The sequence below is a fragment of the Natator depressus genome, chromosome 17, assembly GCF_965152275.1.
Source record: "Natator depressus isolate rNatDep1 chromosome 17, rNatDep2.hap1, whole genome shotgun sequence".
Classification (NCBI taxonomy): Eukaryota; Metazoa; Chordata; order Testudines; family Cheloniidae; genus Natator; species Natator depressus.
The window spans coordinates 16,634,479-16,659,540 of NC_134250.1; the positions used below are offsets into that span (position 1 = coordinate 16,634,479).

The 25,062-nt window shown below is 44.4% G+C and overlaps 1 protein-coding gene across 1 annotated transcript in view; it reads left to right on the forward strand.

Annotated features, from left to right (window-relative positions):
• The window catches only part of MYBBP1A (MYB binding protein 1a), an 81,014-nt gene that overhangs the window by 43,532 nt on the left and 12,420 nt on the right, over positions 1 to 25,062 (forward strand). The window contains exon 24 of the mRNA XM_074974556.1: positions 18,047 to 18,163. Coding sequence (XP_074830657.1) covers positions 18,047 to 18,163 — 117 coding nt within the window. The remainder of the gene's footprint in view (positions 1 to 18,046; positions 18,164 to 25,062) is intronic.

A 25,062-nucleotide genomic window follows, 5' to 3' on the forward strand; every position in this document is an offset into this window, starting at 1 on the left:
ACGGTTGATGCGTTCAGTTGAGACAGTAGCAAAATGTGCTTGGTGTTCAGATAATTTTGGTGAGGGGTAATAGCCATTTAGGGGCGTGTACAAACCGAGCACTGAGCCTTTCATGAGGGCTTAAGTAATTTCCCTGCCATTTTCCAAAGAGAAACTAAGTAGAAAGTGTTTGACTGTCTCGAAAGATGCCCATGCGCGTACTCTAAATCTCTTGGGGTGAGGCAATGTCTGTAGTGAAGACTTCTCTTTGAAAGGCTGATCCAGTCAGTCATTTTAAGCTTTAATGAACCTTCTAATGTGGAAAGGCTTTGGGCAACTGGATGATGACTCTGTACTGGCAGTGGGGAAAAAGAACCTTTTGCTCAAAGCTTGATTTTACTCGGGTGGGTTTTGATGATGGTTCAGTGGCCTGTGTGACGTTAGTTTCTGATCTCAGTCTGTTTCCTAATGGAGAAGAGTTCATCCTACAAAAACATCCATTACCATGGATAGGAATAAGTCCCCTTATTGAGTGTCTCATTGGAAAGCTGTAGGATTCCCAATCTCAAGACCTTTTTCCAAGTCTGGGCTAATGGAGTAATGCATGGTCAATGGCCTGTTTGTCTGGCAAATATTCATCATTGTGTGTGTTTGTGTTTGTTTAAACACAGGTTTCAGAGTAGCAGCCATGTTAGTCTGTATTCGCAAAAAGAAAAGGAGTACTTGTGGCACCTTAGAGACTAACAAATTTATTTGAGCATAAGCTTTCGTGAGCTACAGCTCACTGCATCGGATGCATTTAAACACAGTAATCTGGAGCCTTTGTGTTCACCTCAGCATTTTGGCATAGACACAAATGTACCAGGTGAGGTGCAAAGATGACTCACCTGCCTTTTCTCTGTGGAGACTAAAGATGGAGGGGTGAGCCAGGGAAACAGAAAGATATTTTACTTGTCCAGCAAACACAAGTTTCTTGTCCTTGAGTGATTTGGCTAGAATTCTTCAAGGCCTTCAAGTAAGTGCATTGCTGACAAGAAACCAAAAAAAAAAAAAAAAAAAAAAATCACTTGGAGCATTGAGGCTTCAATTGGCATGGAGGTGGAGCTCAAAATGTGACCTTTTGTCATATATATATATATATATTCATCACTGTTTCAAAATACATTTTCTAAAGCAGCCCATGATGGGAAACACTTGAAAATGTATTTAATCTAGACTATACTTTAGGCAAGTTACTGATTATTCTTGGTGTCTCCGGAGCCTCCTTTAAGAGCTCTAATGTATGTAGATAAACTTTGCAGAATCCAAGTAATTCTGTGCCAATGCTGCCTTCGCCATGAGAGTGAAAAATGATCCCTATACCCTGCCAAAAGTGGTCTTGGCTGGATGACAATGTATCTGAACAGTTGGTTTCATATGAGTTTTTTAAGTTGAGGAGTAATTAAATTTTAACACGTTAAGTACAGCTAAAGAGCCGCACAGCCTCAAAAGCTGGCACCTCTCTGGGTAGGCATATATTTCTGTCCATGCTGTGATCAACAAATGAATCATTACACTAATGCACCTTACTTTGAATGCATTTTCATAGATGTTTTCCAGCGGGTGATAGGGAGAATTTGTTATGGAATAGTTTGCATAAGCTACTATTGGTAATGAAGCAAATTTGAAACCTGCCCAGATTAGTACCGTTGCCATTTGTACTCCACTTCCTTTCTTTTTGAAATGTTACTTGAGAGGAGAGGAAGGGTGGGAGATGATGTTTCCCAGATCTCAATCATTTAAACCAGCCTCCATTCTCTTCTCTCCGCATTGTTCCAGTCATGGTACTTGCTGTGTATTTCACTGGGGGAAGAGTTCTTTCAGAGAGCTTCCACGAGGGGGCAGGCTTGACACTGTGTCCTGCAGAGACAGGTGGGCTCTTGGAAGCCTCAGTGAACTAGAGGAAGTGGTATGGTTCTTTATGCAATGCAGTTATTGCAGCCGGTGTTGCCTGTAGACCTCTCTGTTTATTTTTAATCATGGCAGACAATTTTTTAAGAGCAGAGGTATCTGTAAAAGTTAGGGGTGTCTGCACTGAAACCTGATTACAGTTTTCTGCTTGATTTCTCACCCCCACCTTCTTTTGCTTAAAGAGAAGAGTGGTCTAGGCCAGTTGGGTGGAATTGAAGGAAAAGCTGAATTTAGGGGTTAATCCCACAGTGCTGAGCCACTCTGATCCTGATCCAGCAAAGCACATAAGCATGTGCTTAACTCTAAGCATGGGAGTAGTCCCTTTGGCTTCAGCTGGAATATTCATGTGTTGAAGGGCTTTGCTGATTGGGGCCAGAGTGCTGTGTTCCTGGCAGGATCAAGCCTTCAATTCCTAGACCTTTGAGCTGTATTGTGGATGTATGCCATCTCAGCCTTCCACTTCTGCAGTGGAATTGTGAATTTGACATCCGGTTGTTTGCCTCAGGAAAACTCAAAGAAACCCTTTTTTTCCATTAGATGCTGCTGAATCTATACATAGCCTCTGATGTTATTTGGAAACGTGTCTTGTGCCATTTTTAAATGCAGCCCTCTGGCCTGAGTTGCTTTATAAGCCACTTTTATTTTCACCTGTTAGACTGGGCTGATTTAAAATAAAAAAAGGATCATATTAACCCATTCAGGGGAGCTTGAAACATTTAAATACGCATGGGTTCCAGAGGAGCCAATGCCTGAGTTTCCATTGTGGTACATACCTGCATTGGTTACCAACTGGGGTGTGTAAATGGGGTTGTGCTACATCTCAGCCATAGATGTGGCTTACTTTGTGCACTCAAACTCTCTTGGGAGCATCATATGCACCTGTGTGTGCCTCTTCTGAAAGATCATCTCACACCTCTGTTTTCCCCTCGGTGGTGGTGGTAACTTTTTATTCTGGTTGCTGTGTGATGGCTCTTGAGTGGCCTGTTGCAAATGTTGATCAGAATCTGTTTTCCAGTGGACAAATGTCTGCGTGGCACACACAGAAACCCACAACTGGCACTAGCCTGTCTCAGCAGAGACGGTGAAGACAGATAGACTTGGGGGCTTGAAGCAATCTTGAGGTGGGGCCCCCCCGCGTCAGGCTTCTGAGGCAAGTTGATAGGTTCTTGATGACCAGGTGGAGAAGCTTGCACTGCTGCTGCTGTCTGTGCTCTACCTACTCTGTGGATAAAACAGGTGAGATTAGGTTATTGCTCCAGCACCTTTGGCAGCTACTAGACACATGCCATCTCTCTGGGCCAGATTTTCAATAAGAGCTTGACTACCATTCAGACACCTAAATAAATGGACTGATTTTGGGGTGCTGAGCTCTGTTTGAAAATATAGCCCTGTCTGTATGTCATGACTTATTTGTTTGCAGTGTTGTTGTACCTGTGTTGGCCCCAGGACGTTAGAGAGACAAGGTGGGTGAGGTTGTATCTTTTATTGGTGAGAGAGACCAACTTTTGAGCTGCACGGTCTGCAAGAGGCTCTCATAAAGCAGAGCTTTGTGTCACTTAAAAGCTTGGCTCTCTCACCAACCCAAGTTGATCCAGTAAAAGATATGACGTCACCCACCTTGTCTCTGTCATTTTTATATTGCTGGAGCATCTAGGAGCCTGTCATGGACCAGGACCCCATTGTGTTAGGCGCTGTACACAAACAGAACAAAAGAATGGTCTCTGCCCCAGTTCTTTCCTCCATTTTGGTTTTTAGGGCATGTAAAATATTCACTCTGCTAGATTCTTCATATTTGATTGCAAGATGATGGTTTCTCTAGCAAATTCCCAATGATAGAGGAAGGGTATGTTTTTCTTTTTTGTTACTCCATCAGAATAGAGGCTCTCTGTTAAATGCGTTCTGGCACACCAGTTTGCGGTTCCTCTTTCCTTCAGTGCTACAGGTTACAGCTGATAACAAGAACTTCCACCAGCTTTCCTGGCTGGAGTCATTCACTGGGCTTGTAGTAGCCGTACCTGTCTCCAGTGGACGAGTTTGCAGTGAGTTGCAAGTCTGAGTGATTTCGTAACCTACTGAATTCTGTTTGCCATCTGAGGTTTTTAAAGAGCCGCGCATTTGAGAATAATCCTCTACTGTGCATTCTGTTCCTCCTGTTCAGCAAAGCTTTTTGGTCTAGTCACTGGAAGGGTCTTTGTGGAGCAAGTGGAATAAATTTGTTCGGTTACAAGGCTATTGTAACATGCTTAATAATTAAGTGTGGAGAAAATGAGGGATGACTCTCTTATGTTTGCTTATTTTGATGCAGTGGGTGACTGAATGGCTGGATCGTCTGGATTTATGTGGCATAGATGGTACGGAATGTTTTATGGTTTTTAGGGTCAAATCCTGTTCCATTGAAGTCACTGGTACTTTTGCCTTTGCCTTGAATGGGACCAGCATCAGACCCTAGGAGAGAAATCACTGCTTTGCTCTCAGATTTGTATGTGGCTACTATTCTGCTTGCTGCTTTCCTTTCACATACTGCAAAGCCGAAAATGGCAGGGAGAGCATATGTGCAGTGCTGACCCTTTTCTTGGCCTTTGATGGGTGGAGGAAGTTGAGATTCTTACAACCTGCGACGGAGAGATCGTTGTATCGCCTTGACTACCCTATCCTAAACAGGGCCTGGAATGTGTTGCTGATGGCCGCCAGTGAAGGAAGGCTGTAATGCAGACAGAACCACCAGGTATTCTTATGCCCTGTGAGGCACAGCAATTCCTGTCTGTGCTCTGGCTTCCATGGGAGAGCTGCTGTGGTGGGTGCAGCTGGAAAATTATGGCTCTCCTATTTTGCCAAAGAAGATGCAGTTAGGACCCAGTCTTGCAACTTGTGTGAGTAGTTACTGAACCCATTTATGCTAGTCCTCCTCCTGACGTCCGTAATAACAATAATGCCTGGCTGTTATAGAATGCTTTTATCCACAGATCCCAAGTGCCTTACAAAGTGTTGTCATCCCTGTGTTAGAGATGGGGAAACCGAGGCACGGAGCGCTGATGTGACTTGCCCAAGATACCTTACCAGGCCAGTGCCAGAGACCCCCGTTCTCCTATGTCCTAATCCAGTGCTCTATCCACTAGGCAACATTACCTCCCTTATAGCGTTCCTTCCAGGACTAAGGGTTGTGGGATTGTCTTAAATGATGAAACTGCATTATTTGGCCCAATATGTGCTCCCGTGCTTTTGCTTCCCAGACGGCAGCTTTACTGGCGTGATTTTTTTTTTTAAATTGTTTGAATGTTAAACTCCAAACTGATACTTGAGTGAATCCGAATTTTAATTTTTCATTATTTGGCTGGTTAGAGTTTGAGAGAGATGAAAAGCTCTGTCCATCAATTGCAAAGTCACGAGCCTCACTGAGTGAATTGGGGAATACAACTGAAAGAGAGAGAATGTATGGGTAAAATGATAATTAGGACACTTTTTCTTTGCATGTATATTGGTCTTAAAGCTCTGAGGATTTGGCTCTAGCAAGGTCTTTTTAACTAGGTTGCTTAATGCAGTAGCCTCATTATGAATAGCCTTGAAATAAACACTGGCACGTGCCTCTCTGAATTATGGAAAGGCAGCATTTTGGACCAGGAGGAGCCATCCAGTTCAGGAATTGTTTGGAGGAGAATTTATTGCAGGACAAGGGCTTTCTTAGGCATGCAGATGACTTTGGGCACATGAGAAGTTCCATGGAGTTTGATGGGATTACTTGGGTGTGTAAAGTTACTCATGTGCCTCAGCATTAGCAGGATCAGGACCTTGTTTCTCAGGAAGAAGAAAAGTCTGGGTAAGGAGGGAGGTGGTTGCTAACTCTCTCTATTCTGAGGTTTGTGATATTTGACCTTTTTTCTTGAAGCCCCAGCTACTGCAGTATTCCATGAGGATCTCTGCTTGCATTTAAAACCAAAAGGTTCTGGGGCTCCCAGCTGGGGAGAAATCACAAGATATATATATATATTTTTTTAAATCTCGTTTTTGGAGGCTGACTTGTGGTTTTTGAACACTTGTGCTGTTGGCAAAGGTGAAAGCACAGAACTAGACCTTTCACCTGGTGGCCCCGTTTCAGATGTATAGCACAGTTTATATTTACAGTTCCAACACTCTTTGCTAAGAGCCCAGTCCTGTAGTGAGATGCTGTAACTAGAGCGAGAGACTATATATCTGCATGTGAGAGTGTTGGTCCCGGCTGTGCCACTAGTTCATCATATGACCTTGGGCAAGTCACAAAACCTTTCTGGCATCAGTATATTCTCCCTTTCCCCCCCCTCCCCCCTCTTAAATTTTAGGATAAGAAGATACTGACTTCTGGTGAGGTGAATATTAAGACTGATTGGCCCATCTGCTTTGGTCAATATTTACCTCAAGGGAAAATAAATCTTTATGTTCAACAAAACAAGAAGTCAATATATGGATTGCTACATCTATTCTGATTAACTTCATCAGACATTTCGGATTGGAAGAGGGCAAGGGGATCAGTGTGAATTTTCTTTTCATAAGTAATGTTATCAATAGCATCTGCCCAGTAGTCTATGGTGAAAGAGAAGCAAAAAAATTAGAAGCCCCCTGAAATACTTGAACTTTGCGGGGCCTGGTGCCTGTATGTCCTTTGTGTTGAATTACTATATAGCCGATGTACTCTGAAAAATGCCGGGAGGCAGGAAGGCACCTCCTTCCGGTGTGCATTAGGCATATCTGCTGACTTTAAAAAAAATGGTAAAATACTCTTTCTGTTGCTGAACTCCTGTTAGCTCTGCAGTGACAGCACAAAACTGGATTTTGTACCAGTGTGTGTGCATGGTTGTCTACTGAGTTCTGATCAGCTACACCTGTGCCAATGGGGCTGCACAGGTGTAACTGAGAAGCTGATCAGCAGAACCCCTACTCGTGGGGGTGTTGTGTAAGATGGAAAAGAGCCCAGCTTGACTTGGGGGGAGTTGCAGGGCTGGCCATTGAGGGGAGGAGGTGGGGGTAAACATCCTTTGACTTGTGAACGGAATATTTTTCCATCGGAAATTGCTGAGAGGGACTGGCCGTGGGATTCCACAATGCCCTTTTTAGGCCTGGTTTGCAGTTGAATCGCCCTTGAAGTCATCGGAGGGCAATGTTACACACTGTAAGTGGCAGATAGATAGCGCTGCATGTACCTTGCCCGGGTTGGCGAAATCATTACATTTTTCAGAGGCACCTAACATTAGACAGTGTTTTGGGGTCCAGTTTGGGCTCTGGTGCCTGGGAACAAGCAAAGCAGCTTGCTCTCCTGTGTTCAGCAGAGCATTAATATTATATGAATAGGAGATTTTTTTTTTAATGGCATTTAATTGTAAGCTTGTAGTGAAGCTCTGCTCAAAGGCACTAAGTCTGGTCTGATACTGCAGATCTGAGACTATGCAGAGAACACACCAGGAGCTTAAATACTTGCTAATACCTCATAGCAAACTTTCAGAGGCATTTGTGCTTATCACTATTGTCCACATTTATAAGGCACCTATTACTGCATATTGTGTTCTGTGTTTCTTCTCCTGTTGTTGTTGTTTGTTGTTTGTGTTTTTATTGGGAGATAACTATCATTGCTGTACCACAGCAGGATGGACTACAGCTGTCATAGTGTTTAAAGTAATAGCTGTACTCAGAGCTTCCTACTCTCCTGATTCCCTGTTGTCATTTTGTAGCTGTTGGCCCTCTCAAATTCATTACTTAGGCAGTGCAGGGATCTCATGCTGGCAAAAAGACCATTCTTTGCCTGGGTTTGTCAGAAGTAGACTGGCTTTGCCTTTGGAAGCCAGCCTGTATGTGGGGAGAGGAATTCCTCTTTCTGTGGAGATTTAAATATAAAATTGAGACTTCATATTGCATCCAAATGTTTGTACCTTTCTGCAGCACTTGAAAAATCCACTCTCCAGCTGGGAGCAAATGGACTTGCTCTGATGAATGTGGGCAGCCCAGGTCATCAATTACTCAAGAAGCTAAAATTTTTAATTTAAACAAAATATCTTCTAGTCTTTGTGCTTGTGAAGGAAAACCTCCTGAGTGTGAATGGATGCAGTGTGGTCTGCCTGCGTGTTCAGACAGACGGCTGCAGTGCCTCAGTAGCTGCTCAGAGCTTTGCTAGGGGCTGGTGTGTACTACAAAAGTTAAGGATTCCCCCCCCCCCCCCCCGATGGGGCCTATATTGGCATAACTGTAGTGTGGACACAATAGTAGCAGTTAAAGGTGCCTTATATTGGTATCGCTTATTCCCCTTCCTGACCCAGAATAATCTGTATCAGTGTAAGTGCTTTTGTACCAGTAAAATTGCGTGCACACTAGGGGAACTTGTACTCCTTTATCTATATCAGTATAGTTCAAAGTGGCAGAACAGTGTAGTATAGACAAGCCCGAAGTAGCAGCAGAGTGAAAGTACCCTGGGGGCAGCAGTGAAAGAACTTGGAACTTGACACTGCTGCCACTGAGCAGAGGAAGGAGGGGAGAGAAACAGAAGACCAACGAAACAGGGACTGGGGGCGGGATAGAATGGTGGTGATCTCTTCCTCCTTCCAGCAGGTTCTGGAGTGGGGTAGAAGAAACCGAAAGATCCTTATCTCTTATCAGCTGTTGGGGAATGAAGTTTCAGATCCATAAAATGTGAAAGATGGCACCTCGGAAGCAGGGTCCAGGGTAGAAACACCAGTGCCTTTTCCCTTGCCAGCAGCTGGCAATGCCAGAATTCTCTTACCAGGTCATTGCCCTTGAACCTCATTGGTCAGTGTCCCATCTCTCTGAACTGGTTAACTCTGCCAAGTGGGGTTAGTTCTCTATCTAACAGGTGTTTGGTTATCTGGGTTTGTTTTTCCCCAAGTGCTGCAGCATTCCTGAGCTAGTGACTGGGTGCTAAAACTGCAGATGAATCCTGCTGAGTTGGTTTTTTTTCATGAGGGAGAGGAATCACTGAGACTGGGTGTTACAGCTGTTCATAAAAACACAGAAAGCCTTGTGTTTACTACACATTGTTTAACTTGCTTTAAAGACAAGCTTGGGAGGGAGGGAGAGACTCTTTGGATCAGTGTAAAACAGTTGACTTAAAAACATTCATTGATAGTTTGCTCACGCAAGGAGACACCACACAGATATTCCACATATTGTAGGAGCAAAATGTGTCTAGTATGTGATGGGATTATTTTTAATGTGCTAATAAGCAAACCGTTGTCAGTTATTTAAAGGATCTTAGAGCGGAAGGCATCCAGCTACTTCTCAGGAATCTGCATTATTATTATTATTATTTAGATGTGGCAGGTACTGTCTTCTTTGGAGAATTCAAGGTTGCAGTGCAGAATTACTCATTCTGAAACAATGGTAGTGCTTTAAATCATAAAAGCGTAAAGATCTAGGAATTGTGGTTGGAGTGTATTTGGTGAGATTTTCTTACTTGTCAAAGGTAGTAAAATGTGATGATAAAAGTGCCACTTAAATGCTTCATGTATGGTGATTAAATCAATCTGCAAGGTTCTACTTATCCATCCAGCTGGCTCTGTAACCTTTTTAAACAGGTGAGTAAAGTGTCATAATTGCCCCCCACACACCCTGTTGTACTAAATTTTTGGCAAGGAGAATTTTGTTTAGGCTTGTAAATTTTCCATTGGATTAACCAGTGCTGCTTCTTGAGCACATGACCAGCCCTTTGGTATGCTTTAGTGAGAGTGGATTTTGCAAAATGTTATATGATGGGCAATTATGTCAGGCTTCATGCTTCAGAGAATAAGCTTATGGCCTCTGAGGTCAGGAATGAATTCCTCCTCCGACCCGTGTACATTGCTGCACAATGTCCGTGGTGCATTTTATGGGATTTTTACTATTACTGCAGCAGCATTCCGCATTGGCCATTCCTGGAGGAATGCGTAACTCAGACCAAAATACATAACTCAGAGGAGATTAGACTGAGGTTGTGTCTACCCTTAAACAGCTACAGCGACGCCATTGTAGCGCTTCAGTGTAGACCTCACTGCAGTGACGCAATTATTCTGTTGACCTAGTGGTGTCTGCCCCAGAACTTAGGTTAGCTTACCTTCATCGCTCGGGGGTGGTATTTTTTCACACCCGAATGATGTAGCTAGGTTGGCCTAACTTTGTAGGAGGAGATCTGGCTTTAATCCCTGGCTCCGCTACACACTCTTCCCTGTATGACCTTGGGCAAGTCACTTCAGCTCTTCCAGGCAGAGACTGTGTCTCGCAATGCAAGTATTCAGCACCTAGCCCAGTGGAGCCCTGATCTGCGTTGGGGCTTCTTGGCCTACAGTAGCCTAGAAGAGAATAGAATGGCTGAAAGCCTTACAAATGCATTAGGGACGGCTGTTACCGGGACTTGTTGCTTGTAGGAGGTGAGGTCTCCGGTGACATTGATCTGGGATGGGAGATGCCTGGCTTCCGGAGGCCCAGTTGCAGTTACCAAGTGTGTATTCTTAAAAGGTGGACATGATTGCAACTAGGCTAAAAAACTGTGTGTCTTGGAGCATTTCTGAATTGCTGCCCTGATCCAAAGTAGACAGCACTTGCTGTGTCTTAATAATAATGCACATTCTCCCAGAAGTGGTTGGATACTTTCATTCTAAACCCCTTTAAATAGCCCCCAAATAAGGTTCTTAGGCTGTTTGGATTCTCTTTGTCTTGCACCAGTAATGCTGAAATAGGATTTTGTTCACTTCTCAACTTGATCAGGAAAAAAAAATTTCTAATCTTTATCAATAGGCAACTTTTCTTGCTTATTAGCACATTAAAACCAATCCCGTCACAGAATAGGCACATTTTGCTTGCACTGGTGAAATATCTCAGTCGTAGCTCTAGGTTGGAGAAAGTTATTGGTGGAGGCTTCTTAGTCAACTGTATTATCTCTAAGCTTTTGAATTGGAAAGTGGCTCTTTCTCAAGCCTGTCTTTGAATGAGTTGTTGCTATCCTAATGTGTTTTCAGTGGCCATGTGAGTTGGATCTCATTTCAGAGCCTACAGGACAATTTTCCATGGCCCTGATTCAGGAACACATTCCTAATCAGGAGAGCACTTAACTGGATGCTTACGTCTTATCAAAGTTAATGGAACTGAAGCACATGCCTCAAGTTAACTATGTGCTACATTGAATAGGAATGGACCTAAGCATGTAGTTAAGTGCTTTCCTAAAGTGAGGCCTGTATCATAACATCAGCAGTCTTCAAGACACCAAGGACTGAATGGGCGAAATAACCATGCAGCAACCCTGCAGTGATCTATTCAGGCATGCTTGGACGGATGGGATATGGGGAAGCTTGCCCTGCTGCTGTTCGTTCACCGTACTTGCTCCGTCTCCAGGGTTGTGAGTCTGTACTCTCATTCTTGGTTTTTAATTTTTTGTTTCACGTTTTGCTTGCTATAATCTGTGCTGGCCAGTTGTGGGGGGGGGGGGGGGGGGGCTTCAACAAAGATCAGGGCCCCATAGCAACATTATTTCTGCCTATTGAGGGTTAGGTATGTTACAGGAAGCAACACGGCCCTCTGGATAGGGCAGAAGACTGGCAGTCAGGAGACATTGGGCCAGATCCTGTTTTCAGTTACAGCATTGTAAATCCAGAGTAATTCCATTGCTTTCCCTGGTGTTGAATCTGTACTGGTGGAACAGTAGACTTTGAACAAAGGTTCTTTCCTTGACTCTGTCTCTGATTCCCTCTGCGATCTTGAGTTGAATAGATTGCTTTAACATGTCTGGACTTCAGTTTTCCCATCTGTTTTAAACTGAAATAAAATAAGGAGAGGACTGTTTCTTTCAATAGGCCCTTTAATGCCTTCCCTACGCTGTCGTGGACGGTGATTTGGGTAACCTTTGTCTTGTTTCCAATGTCGCAACCACAGCAGATGTGATCGGTCAGCGGGAGAACAGCGGTTGTGTTGCTCATGGTTAGCCTATCACTTGCCATTTAAAATTATCAGATTGCCAATGCCTTACTGGGACAGATAGAGGCATGCTGTATATCCCAGCATCTTAGCCTGATTGATCTGTGTGTTAGCCTGTAAGTAAGGGGAAAGATTTGGGGATCCCCCATCATCTCAGTTCCTGCAGTGAGTGTACAGTTAGTATTTTAAAGGGAGACTTTGACTGTTTATACTGAATTGACATGCATGTTAGTGTCAGAGAGAAACAAACAGCTGGCAGAAAACCACAGAACTGGCATGTTATGGATTGTTGTTCATTTTCGTCCTTCCACATGAACTACTAATGAGCGTTTCTACCCCATTTACTCCTATGGGTAGGTAGATGGATATGTGTGTATATCCTCTTTGGATAAATTTTTTGGTGGATGGGGAGGAAGGTTAGTGTTTTTCTTCTTCTTTTTTTCCCCCTCCCTTTTTTTGTTAATGCTGAATTTCCTGAACTGGTTTCTATAGTAGATTTGGCTGGGGAACTAGATGGCTTATAGGACCCAGAATGGGATATAAAGTTTTTCACCTGGTTACTGGATCTAAGCTAGCTCAGAATGTGGTTTCACTTACAAATTTTCATTTTGGGGATATAGGGGTTGGGGTATGTGTGTGGTGAGAAGCGATATGTGTGTCCTAGAAGTATCCTTGTCTAGTGGATTAAGCCCAGGGTTTGGAGCTGGGAGCTCCTGGGTATTCTGAGAAAAGGTTGTATTCTGAGTGTAATTTTCTTGAGCCTCAGTTTTGACACTTGTAAAATGGGGAGAATGATATGTCACGAGCCACAACTAAATAAAGGGTCCAATTGCACTTCTAGCATGGTCAATGACAAACTCCCTCTGACTCCATTGGGAACAAAGTTGTACTGCTTTTTTGTAAAGTGCCACATACATGCAGAGGGGTGGGAAGATTTGGTGGCGTAGACGGGGATAGAACTTCAGCCTTGCTGGCCTCTGTCCATGGGCTGAAACTGTTAGAACCACACTCCCTGTAGGGAGCTCTCCTGTGCACATGGTCAGTCTCTCTTTTGCCCCAGCAAACATCCAGTTTAAAATGTAGGAAATCACAGATCAGATCAGGCCAATAGTCCCTCTAGTCCATTATCCTGTCTCTGACGCTGGCCGGGACTCAGAGGAGGGTGCAAAAGATTATGGAGGAGCCAGGTATGGGACACATTGCACACAAGGAAAACTGCTCCCTTATCTCATTCAGCTAGAGGCTGGTCTATGTCCTGAATGTGAGGGTTTACATCCCTTCCAAAACTCTTGGCTTTTTAAACCCTTGCCATTGTGTGAAAATGTTCTGCCAAAAAAAAAAAAAATAATAATAATTTTTGCAGAATGGAAAACAGGCTAATGTCATTGGAAACTTTTTTCTGCACATATTTTTCACAGTTCTAGTAGATGGCAAGCTGTTCGGGGCAAGGACAGCATAGAGGTCATTGCTAACTGTAACCGTATTTTTATGTATACACGTGTACCCAGAGCAGGGCATGTTTCTAAGCATCTACTTAAAGAAAAATAAATAGTACTGGCTTATAGAAATCTTACATCCCTATAGGTTTTGCTGGTCTCTCTCTCCCTGGCCCACCTCTTGGATTGCCAGCACTATCTCTTGGACATAGAATTTAGTCACCTAAATTTTCAAAAGTAAATAGTAATTTTAGGTGCCTTAATTCTTAGGCTATCAGCTTGAGTCACCTTTAAAAGAGCTGGGTTCTCAGGAAGTGCTGAGTACCCATTCTAAGAAAATCGGGCCCCCTTATGATGGGCACCCCAAATCACTAATCATGTTGCAATCTTAGCGTGTTCCTATGTAGATTCCCTAGCTAAATTCTGACAAATTTGAACTCCTTGATTTCCTTATGCATTGTGTTCACATCCTCAATGTACCTCCTTTCAGACAAGCTCTGTCTACTAAGGAAATATTAACTATAAAGAGAAGAGAGCAAGTGGTTTCTCAATGCATCTGAAAGGAAATGGCTTGTGGATAATTTGAGTTATAACTGTACTTCAGTGACTCTTGTATTCCTTCCCAGCAGACTTTTTTCTCACCCCTCTTAAAGTGTCACTATATAAATAAAAAGGAAAAGCTTCCTAGAGCAGCCCACTCAAACAGCAGATTATCCCTTCCTAATTTGTAATATTCTCTTAACTTCAGTAGGCACCCAGAGGCCGTTGTTCTGCAGGCAGCTTTTAATGTGTGTCCAGCCTTCAGGTCCATAGCTTGTCATTTCTCAGGGGGGTGCTCTCTTGGTTTAGGACTCTAAAACTATTGTTAAGGGCTGGTAATTTCCAGTCCATTGCGGTGCTGTCACTCACCGTCCCGGGCGCCTGGTGAGGTTCAGATCTGAGCACCGGCAAGTTTCAGATGTCCACGATTGTCCCTTTTGTAGAGCTGTAGAATCAAAGTTCCATTTTTACATGCAAATAAAATGATACGAACAAGGACCGGTATTCGTACTTCTCTCTGAACAAGAGGGTGCTGAAATTTGCTGCTGGTTTGTTGTGTTGGTTGGTTGCTTTCATGCTATAATTTGGGACCTGCTGAAACTAAGCAGTTTCCTTTCTTTTACTTCCTCTCTTCAGGATTGTTTAATTTCTTGCCGTTTCCAAGGACAGTGAAGCATTAATGTTACCGGGCTTGATTTATCGATAGCCACAGTTCATATGTTCATTCAGTATGCAGTCTGCCTGGAGCAGGAGTTTGGCGGTAGAGTAGACAAGGAGGAATATGGGCCAGGAGATTAAAACCACCCGTGACAGTAATCCTCATTGCAATAGGTCAGCCCGTAACCTCTTAACTCACCATGCCTCTCACTCTGATGCAGAAGAACTAGTCCCAATGCCAAACTGAAGTCTGTGGGGTAAGACTATGATTATCTGAGAAGAGGAAAATTGCCTCTTGCATTAGCAATCTAGAAGATAAAAGGGAGTGATGGGGCGGTGAAGTCTCTTTGAAAACTGCAGCCATTGCAATTCTACCTGCCCGTAGAGCAAGTTCCATTGGAATAAAAACAATAGAAATAGAACTAAACCTTTCTTCCCAGCAAAGGTGGGATTGTTAAGGTTCATGGGCTACAGGAGTGACTCATCTTCAGGGCACATAGCAACCGTGATAGCAAGAATAGAGACATATACTGTGGAACCAGGCTTTTTACTTCCGAACAGGAACTCCATTAGCTGGGTTATTTCAAAGAAAATTGCAGCGGACGTCATTCAATTGATGTTGATTTAACCAGAGTTACAGATTCCTACCACCACATGCCAGGCAGGCGCTCTCACCTACTTCTTGTAATTAAGAGGCAGCTATGGCTTATGAGACCAATTACGGCATGTCTGGGTGCATACACCGACGGTAGTGGAGAGTTGCCTTTGTGCAATTATAAAGAGAATAGGTGACCCCTGAAGTAAATGAAAGGCAGTAACTCACTTGAGGGGCCAGACAAGATCATAAACCTAAAGACGTCATCTCTCCTCTTGCAGTTTCAATAACATTTGTCCAGGCAACTCATCTTGATTGCACCAGGATGCAAAGCAAGAGAATGGTTCCTTTAAATTGCTTTAACAGCATCTCAGGACTGTAGATTAACTCCAGGGTGCCGTCTTGCTTTTGTATTTTATTTATGTGAAATGCTGATCTTGTGGAGAGTCCTACCAGGGGCACCAGTGACGAAGCTGTATTCCAGAAGAGCTCAAGTAATTATTGGGTGGGAACATCACAGATCAGAAACAGGAGAATCAAAAGTGACTAATAATCATAGAATCATAGAATATCAGGGTTGGAAGGGACCCCAGAAGGTCATCTAGTCCAACCCCCTGCTCGAAGCAGGACCAATTCCCAGTTAAATCATCCCAGCCAGGGCTTTGTCAAGCCTGACCTTAAAAACCTCTAAGGAAGGAGATTCTACCACCTCCCTAGGTAACGCATTCCAGTGTTTCACCACCCTCTTAGTGAAAAAGTTTTTCCTAATATCCAATCTAAACCTCCCCCATTGCAACTTGAGACCATTACTCCTCGTTCTGTCATCTGCTACCATTGAGAACAGTCTAGAGCCATCCTCTTTGGAACCCCCTTTCAGGTAGTTGAAAGCAGCTATCAAATCCCCCCTCATTCTTCTCTTCTGCAGACTAAACAATCCCAGCTCCCTCAGCCTCTCCTCATAAGTCATGTGCTCTAGACCCCTAATCATTTTTGTTGCCCTTCGCTGGACTCTCTCCAATTTATCCACATCCTTCTTGTAGTGTGGGGCCCAAAACTGGACACAGTACTCCAGATGAGGCCTCACCAGTGTCGAATAGAGGGGAACGATCACGTCCCTCGATCTGCTCGCTATGCCCCTACTTATACATCCCAAAATGCCATTGGCCTTCTTGGCAACAAGGGCACACTGTTGACTCATATCCAGCTTCTCGTCCACTGTCACCCCTAGGTCCTTTTCCGCAGAAAAAGGCGGATACCATTTTGGATTCGTGACTTGAGACCTGAGTGGGACCTGATTTTCAGTAAAGTGCTGAGCACCTGCCCTCCGCATATCAGGCATCCGATGAAGTGAGCTGTAGCTCACGAAAGCTTATGCTCAAATAAATTGGTTAGTCTCTAAGGTGCCACAAGTCCTCCTTTTCTTTTTGCGAATACAGACTAACACGGCTGCTACTCTGAGGCCTCTATGAAGTGTCTCAAAATCCCTAGTCCCTTAAGAACTTTGCTTGTCATCACTATTTAGTGACAATAGCTGGTGTCACTCGAATAGTTTACATGCCTCCAGCCTGCACCCTAAATTCCAACAGACATACACACATACATGGTTTTGATTTTCATCTAGCTAAAATATTGCTGATTACTCTAACCAAAATTATGCTATGTTCCCAATTATTGTTTTTGTTGGATGTTAATTTGGCACCAAGTATGGATTTTTTTAAAAACCTCCCTGCTCACTGGCTGGAACTGTCAGTTTTAATTTACGAGCATCTCTGTCAGTGTGCAAAGGTAAAGCCAGTAATTGCTATTTCATTATTGCCCATTCTCTTCACACTGGGCCTGATTCTCCTCTCAGGGGTTGTAATTCAGGAATAAATTTGATTAGATCAGTGGACTTCCACCAGCATCACACAAGCTGCGTCCAGACTGTGGTGTGTACCTACGTGTGTCAGTGAAAGGCTCTGGCCGTGGGGAAAGGTTCCGGCAGCGGGAGGCAGCAGGAGACGTCATGCTAAAAATAGCAGTGTGTAGATGCCAGTACCAGGAGGCTGGGCCACCCCAGCCCAAAGCAGCTCCTTAAACCCTTTCATGCTAGTGCGGGGTTTATATACCACATCACACACCCAGATTGAAATTAGCCCTTTGTGACTGTATCTGCAGACAGCAATATGGTGTTTCTATCTGTGGCTAGAATTCACTCGCTCTTTTTCTTTCTGACATTTTGTTGTCAGGGAAGTGTCCCCTTTAAATCCTACAGCGTGTTGACACTAATGGTTGGCATAATGTCTTGATGTGTTTCTTTTGTTTGCTTTGTGCATTGCCTGTACCTAAGCGGGGACTTCAAATAGAATCTCTGAACTAGAAGAGGACACGTGAGAAGGCTGGAAATTCCCGTTGGGTTTCTTTTGGATACTCCTCTTCAATGGTCCTGTTAACATGTAGGTTTAATGAGTGCGTTTTATTCCAGGGCTAGGCTGAGTGCTGCTTTGAGCTGCAGTTTCCATCTGCAGCTTCCTTTTGCAACGGAGCATTCGCTAGGCTGCCAGCTCCAATCTTTTACGTTTTGTGTGTAATGCATTTACCAACAGAGCTAGAGCACAATAAAAGGTAAAGTGACTGAAAAGGTTGCTTATAGATTTATGGAGACTATATATGTTGGACTTGGGCGCATTTCTGCCATAAAAGGTTGATTCTGAAATAACGGTGATCTCTCCACCCGCTTGACTCACATTTTAAAATGCATCCGTTCTACCGAATAATTCCAGTATGTTACGCAAGTGCCTTGTGTTAGGAATGACTCTGAAAGGGAGAATGAATGTTCTGTGACAAAGCGTTAACTGTGCTGGTGAGTCTAATGCAGACTATCCCCATCCCCATATTTAACTGGGGGTTTCAGTGATCTGTAGCTAGGTGGCTAATGCCATCCACCAAAAAGAGCAGAGTTTCACATGTCCCTCTTTTCCTTCCATTCCAGGCACAGGCGTGCATGCTTCTCCAGAAGGCCCTGCAGACTCGGGATTTGAAGCTCGCCATGACAACGGAGGAGGAGTGGGAGGAGCTGATCAGAGAGAGTACCAATCAGATCACAGAGGTAATGAGAACTAGCAGGTTAAATGTGGGTCATGCCCACTGGATGCCTTTTCTGCACCTGTTCCTCATGGGCTCATAGGGCCAAATTCAGATGTGGTATAATCGCTTTGGCTCCATTAAATTGACTTCAGTGCATTTGCACCCACTTACATTTGATCTGAATCTGGACCCCCTAGTAGCTAGCGAATGGTTTCTCTGGTGTTCATGCCACATGAACTCCTGCATGCTGTAGGACATGGCCGTTTTGCATCATATATAACAGGCCTGGGATGCTTGGCTGTAGGTCTGATACAAGAGTGTGTGGATCCAAGTGGGAGAGGCTAAGCATGAGGAGTAAACTTGCATGGGTCAGAACGTTTTAGGCATTTTAGATTCAATACACTAATGGCATTTTGCATGTACCTTTCATTGGAGAATCTTGAGGGGCGTCATAAATATTAATTTAACTTCGCAAAACCTCTGAAAGTTACACCTGTTTTACAACTAGATAACCCTGTAAGCCAAAGAGGTAAAGTGACTTGACTTGAGTGCGGTTGTAAGTGGAACCAAGATTTAGAACCCAGGAGTCCTGGCTCCTGGTCCCCTGGCATAGCCCCGGACCATTCGCTGCTAATGGCAGATGGATATTTGCCAAGAGAACCCTAAAATCATTTATTCTAAAAATAGAATGATGCCAAGATTGCAGCACAGAGAGAGCAAAAGAATGATGGGTCCACGCTGCTTCTGATGCTTTAGGAGGGAGCGTTCCGAAACGGTACAAAGAGGGGGTCTCAGTGAACAGAGAGGGCTTAATTTCAGTGACTCATATTGGTTAGGGTCTTACCTGTATTATTATCATCTCTCTGAGAATAGCTTTCATTCTTTGCACATTTTTAATTGGTTATGATGGTCTTAAGTTTCTATAGCAATAAGCAATATTAGAATGTTGTCAACAGATTGAATTTTCCTTCATTGAGTAGGAACAAGAATTCCAAGCAAATCTATTTTAAGAAACTCAGGGATGACCTTTGTAGTACTCTCGAGAAATCAGGGAGTCTTGGGTTTCAGCGAAATGCATTTTATTAATGATTACATCAATGACGCGATGGGTAGGATCAAATCAACTATCCTCCTCCGCAAACCTTCTGTGTCACCATGTCTCTCTCTAGCTGGCAGGCGCTGTTATATACCTGCAGGGCTCACAAGAGGGCCGTATGTCACATTAGTGATACACATTGAATTTTACGATGCCTCCATGTCATTCAGTTCAGGATCTAGTGTTATAACAAGCTTTGGTAGCAACATGAGCTGTTGCTGAGCTGAATGATTCTTCATCCCTTTCCATTTCTGCGGATGTTTGCATTTTAACAAAAACTGCCACAGTGTGGTCCAGGTAGATGGGGATTTTCAAGGAATCCTAAAGGAATTAAAATCCTGACTTCCACTGAATGTCAATGGTACTTGGGCACCTACCCCCTATGGCTGGAAAATCCCAGCTGTAGGGTCTGAATCTTCACTGCCATGCACCAGATTTATACCAGTGTAACTTCTTTGAAATCAGTGCATTTACACTGGTGTATAACATCAAGAAGTGCAGAACTAGCCCCATAAAATGCTAGTTAAGTGCTAAGTGTGGTGGTGGGGGTTAACAAATACACGGTATACAATTCCTAATTCACTGTAAAATGATCTGCCTGTTTCCGCGATTTAGTGCATTGCGAGGTTGAACGTTGTGCCAGAAAATTGTTTCCAAAGTTACAAACGTTGTAACAGACCTTGCTGCAAAAAGAGGACCCGGTGTTGTGGGGTGTTATTGTACTGAGTAACATAGACAGTGCCTGACTGATAGCACCTGAAACATGCAGTGGCTTGGTGGTCGAGTGGAAAGATTCTTACCAAGTGGGCACGGGTTCAAATCCTGGCTAATCTCCAGGAGAAAAAGGCGCATGACAGATCCAGTGGTTAGAAGCTGAAGCTGGACAAATTCAGACTATGAATAAGGCACACATTTTTAAGTGATGGTAATTAACCATTGGGACAACTTACCTAGGAACTTTCCAAGGGTGTCTCTGTACTTTGAGCTGGGGGGTGTGAGGAGAGACACTGGCGTGAGCTCTCATCAAGCTAATCTGCTTAAAGAGACTGTTCCTGCTCTGGCAAGTGCAGCAGGGGAGGAAGCCACCCCGAGCACGTACCTAGCTGTGTCTCTGACAGGCATATCCGTGGTGCGACGAGCCTCTCTTGCCGCTCTCTGCCATGGCTGCGTTCTGTTTTTAGCGTGTTAGCGCAATCAAAGCAACCATGTATTGAGCTGGGAATTGCACCTCCACCTTATAGCCGTACCCTCAGTCAAGATTGGACATTTTTTTTTTTTTTTTTTTTTTTTTTTTAAGGCTCTAGCTCAAACAGATGTGAGAGGCTTGATGCAGTAGCTTTTGGGTGAGGTTCTTTGGCCTGTGTTGTGTAGGAGGTCAGACGAAGTGGTATCTTGATTCTTTCTGGCCTCAAAATCTAGGAATGCCTTTGTTTATCTACAGACTAGGTTAGGGCATAGGAAGAGGCAGGAGGAGCTTCTTGCTCACTAGGGGGTTCACTCTCTTGCCTGCTCAGCCCATGATTCCTCTGAAAACTCGGCCAGCTGGGAACAGGATGGAGACCAGTAACCCATTACATACCGGCAACTGGGAGGTGGTAACAGAACTCGCTGGCTACCGGCGGGAGGGCGGATTTAGACACGAAACGCTCAGTAGTCTCCAAATGTCCTGCACCACCCACCGAGCCATCTGTTTCCCAAAGAGGTGAAGGTGTGAGTGCAGCTTCTGAGATAACCTTGAAAGCCATAACTGTTAAGTGGCTCTTCGCTAATGCGTGCGACAGCTGTTTAAACAGCAGCAGGACTGGCCAAGGAGGGATCAGTTCCATTCTCGCAGCCGTCAGTCAGGTTTGCAGCAGCAGTGCCAGTGATTTCCCAGCAGTCAGGGGGCAGGAAGTGGGAGGGGGCGGATAGCGGGCGGGGGCCAGGCTGTTTGGGGAGACCCAGCCTTCCCTACCCGGCCCTCCATACAGTTTTGGAACCCTGATGTGGCCCTCAGACCAAAAAGTTTGCCCACCCCGTCCTAGTTCCACGGCGGGTACTTTTTAAAAAAATATAACGTTAGTGCAGCTTTTAAAGTTGCCCTAATTTGGGCACCTAGCCAACAGGATGGTGTTGCCAATGAAAAAGGAAGAATAACACTTGCCACTCGAATAGCTCCATTCACCTGAGGCTCTCAAAGAGCCTTAGCTATGTTTATTAATAGTAATAATAATAGCACCTATTCTTACCCAGCGCTTTTCATCCGTAGATCTGAAAGCACGTTAAAAAAGGAGGGTTCAGCCATCACGTTGTTGAGGTAATCACTAAATAAAAACCATTTCACTGAAACCCGAGACTCCCAGCTTCCTGAAGAGTAGCACAAACATCGTTATCCCGGTTTTGCAGATGGGGAAACTGAGGCACAGAGAAGTGACGTGACTTGCTCACGGTCATGCAGTGGGCCAGTGGCAGAGCCTGGAATAGAATCCAGGTCACCTGAGTCCCAGTCCAGTGCTCTCTCCACTACTGCCTCCCGATTAAACCTTGCAACAGCACTGTGTTAGAGAAGTAGCATTATCCCTATTTTGCACATGGAGAAACTAAGGCTCAAATGAATTACTCAGGGTCACACAGTAAGTCCAGTGGCAGAACCTAGGACTCCCGACTTCCCAGCCAGGACATCCCTCCACCCTCGCTATATGTTTTCACGAGTGGGGGGCCATGCATACATTGGCTTTGCAGATTATTGGCCAAATCGCTAGCCGATGTCGCTACATTATAAAGATCTCACTTCAGATGCAGCTGCCCTGAATTCTTCTCACCTTGGTGCATTCCCTCACCCTCTTGTATCTGTAGAGCTCAAATTTCTCTTTGTCCTCCTACTCTGCTGCTGTCCTGCCTTTAAAGTCGTCTCAGGGCCAGTGACCCATTGATAAAATTTGGTTAGGAGCCAATGTAATTCTCGGCCTTGGGCAGACTGTTTGAGTGCATTACCTCTTTTCTGTGGCCAAGTCTAATGCTGCATGACCAACCCCCCGTCAACTCTTGCATAGGATGCTGCAACTGAGGTTGTAAGTAGGTGTTGAGAGTTGAAAGCCAGAGGGAAATGGAGAAGAGTTAATGAGACGTGTCACTGGAAAATTGGTACTTTTATTACTGAGCCTTTGTGGAAAACCTGTCTGTGAAGGTCAGTCTTTTCTTGGCTTGTCAACAGTGGTTTGCGGGTTGGTTTTTGTTTTGATCTGCCTTCTCCTGTAAATGCATCCTGGGATGGCCTGGATTAGTTTTTAATTTCCTATCAATGTAGCATCCTGTACAAAGGGAGGGGTCAGCAGGCAGTGCTGCTGTTCCTGTGCTCAACCCATCACTGTGCTGAGAAACTTGTGCCAAATTTGATACCACATCAGACCGTTAGCCTGTCTACCCTGGAATGAAGACTCTGGCTATAGCCAGTAACTGAGGCGTCCAGAGGAAAGTGCAAACGTCCCATGCTGTGATACACCTATTTGTGTGTGTGTTTGTGAACCCCTCCACCCCCACGGGTGATCATTTTAGGCCTTGTCTACATGGGAAAGTTGTGTTTTGTTTTTTTCCCTCTATATAACCTCTGAGGCATGAATTTAATGTTGATCTAGTTCTGCCATTATAACACCCCATGTGGACGCTTTTGGGGGTTAGTTTATGTTTGTTGCTTAGGAAGAGGTTTAAGCTACACTGGAAAAAGCCACTAGCGGGATTAGAGTTTACATGGTGGGAGAGAGAGTGAAACCATATAACTGGTCGAACTTTCCCATGTAGACCAGCTTTAGTCTCCAGAGTGCATGACATTTGATGACCTGTGTTGGCATCTTAATTTGCATGGCTGTGAAAATCACCAAGTCCTTTTTAAAAAATCCAGCCACAGTGTGTGTCCTGATGATCTCCTGAGCCAGTGAGTCTGTGTGTGTGTCTGTGGGCACATCTCAGCAGCAGCTTGGGTGGATGTGCCTGCGCTAGCGATAAGCTAGCCAGCTTGCTGAATGGCTGTGCAGATGTGACAGAGCTGTTAAAGTGCTCTGTGGACACTGAATATTGCTGGGGAAGCATTCAGTCCTGTTTGTTCCATCCCGTGCACCCTGGCTGTCCTACAGTTTGTCTTTTTCTGTATTGTTATATGGCTTTTAAAAACCCCAAAGCTTTAAACTCAGGAAAAAAAATAAAATGTTCTGCATGAACTTGTCTTTGCCGATTTTTTTCCATGTCTGCCAAAATAAACGTTGCGTAGAAAAACGTAGAGTCCTCCAGTGATGCTCTTTTGAGTGGGATCTGTTCGGTCTCTCACGTGGCCAGGGACAAAAGAGGGTTTGATTCGCTTCCTTCCCCACACATTAACGACCACATCCCCATTAACACTGGTCCTTTCCAGGCTAAGTAATTGTGCCCTACCATCCCTGCCTGCACCTCCTGCTTCCTGCAGTATCAGCTGCATGCATATAACTGAGCAGCATGGAATTCACCCGCCTTTCTGCACAACCTCCATAAATGGGCAGGAAGGGAAATAAATTTTGAGGTTTGAGCCTGATTTCTCACAAGCTGATCATTCTGGGGAGGAGATAATATGCTGCCTCCTCCATAGTGTTGGTGGTAGCTACCGTTTTGTTTGGGAGTATGGTTTGATAGCCCTTCCTTAATGTACAAATGGAGAAGAGTTCTCCCATTCCACGGATGCTGCCTATGCTGGACCTGTTCCGTGGGTAAACAGAGGTCTTCTGTCTTCAGGCCTATCAATTTGAAACCTTTTGCCCTTGCTGAAATTAAATGATTGAGCAAACTGTAGTTAGTTGTGGCCAAAGATGATGAGTGTGGGGGCTTGGTGGAGCTATGAAAGTGTTTGTGCTTTTGTATCCATGAGGTCATAGGTTAGGGCCTCGCTCATCTGTTGCAAAAGTAGTGAAAAACCACTGGAGAGGTAGTGGTTAGGATGCCGCAAGCTCCTTGGGTGACCTTAATCAAGTCACTTAGCCTCAGTTCCCCATCTGTAAAATGTGGATAGTAGCACTTCCTTACTCTCAGGGGTATTGTGAGGATAAATACATGTGCGATTGTGAGGTGTTCAGATAGCATGGTGATGGGTCCCATAAAAGTACCTAAGATTGAATGCTTTGGGGGTTTTTTATTAGGCTGTTGATTTTTTTTTTTTCTTGGCCCTAACTAGAGGAATCCTTTCTACTTGCAAATCTCTGTGTAACAATGAAGGAGTGAACTTCGCTCTAAACATTAGAGTGGACTTCGTGTAATTTGAAAAGCTCGCTGAGCTGTTTGCTGGGCTGGACAATAACCTTCAAAGCAGGAGTTTCCTTGGCAATGTCTGGGTGTACCAGGGGATGTGAGGTAGTGAAAGGTGCAGACATCTGGCATAGAACTCCATCACTAATCTGTACATCCATCCATTAGCAACCAGGTCTGTTGTGTGGGAGGAGGGAAGGATGGGGATAGCGCGCGGCATGTGGAAAGAACGCAGCTTGGCTGTGGGTTTTGTTTGACTGAATGGAAGATCCACCCCACGGAGCTGTGACTGATACGTCAGGTGAAGGGCTGTTTGTTTTATATAATGAAGTATGCTGGAGGGTGTGCCAGGGATATAGCATTTTGAACTGGTGCCAGGGCCCTGAGCTAGGAAACCAGCCCTCTTCTCTCAGTAACAGCATGATTATCTGGGATATCGCTGTGTTTCTTATCAGCCTAGACTAACTGTTCCCACTTCAAAAGTACCAGGCAAGAAGACGTACTGCTTGGAGCTCCCTAAGGCTGCAGAGCACCCCACCCTGAAATGTAAAGGCTTTGAGATGTGTTGAACCCATAGGGCC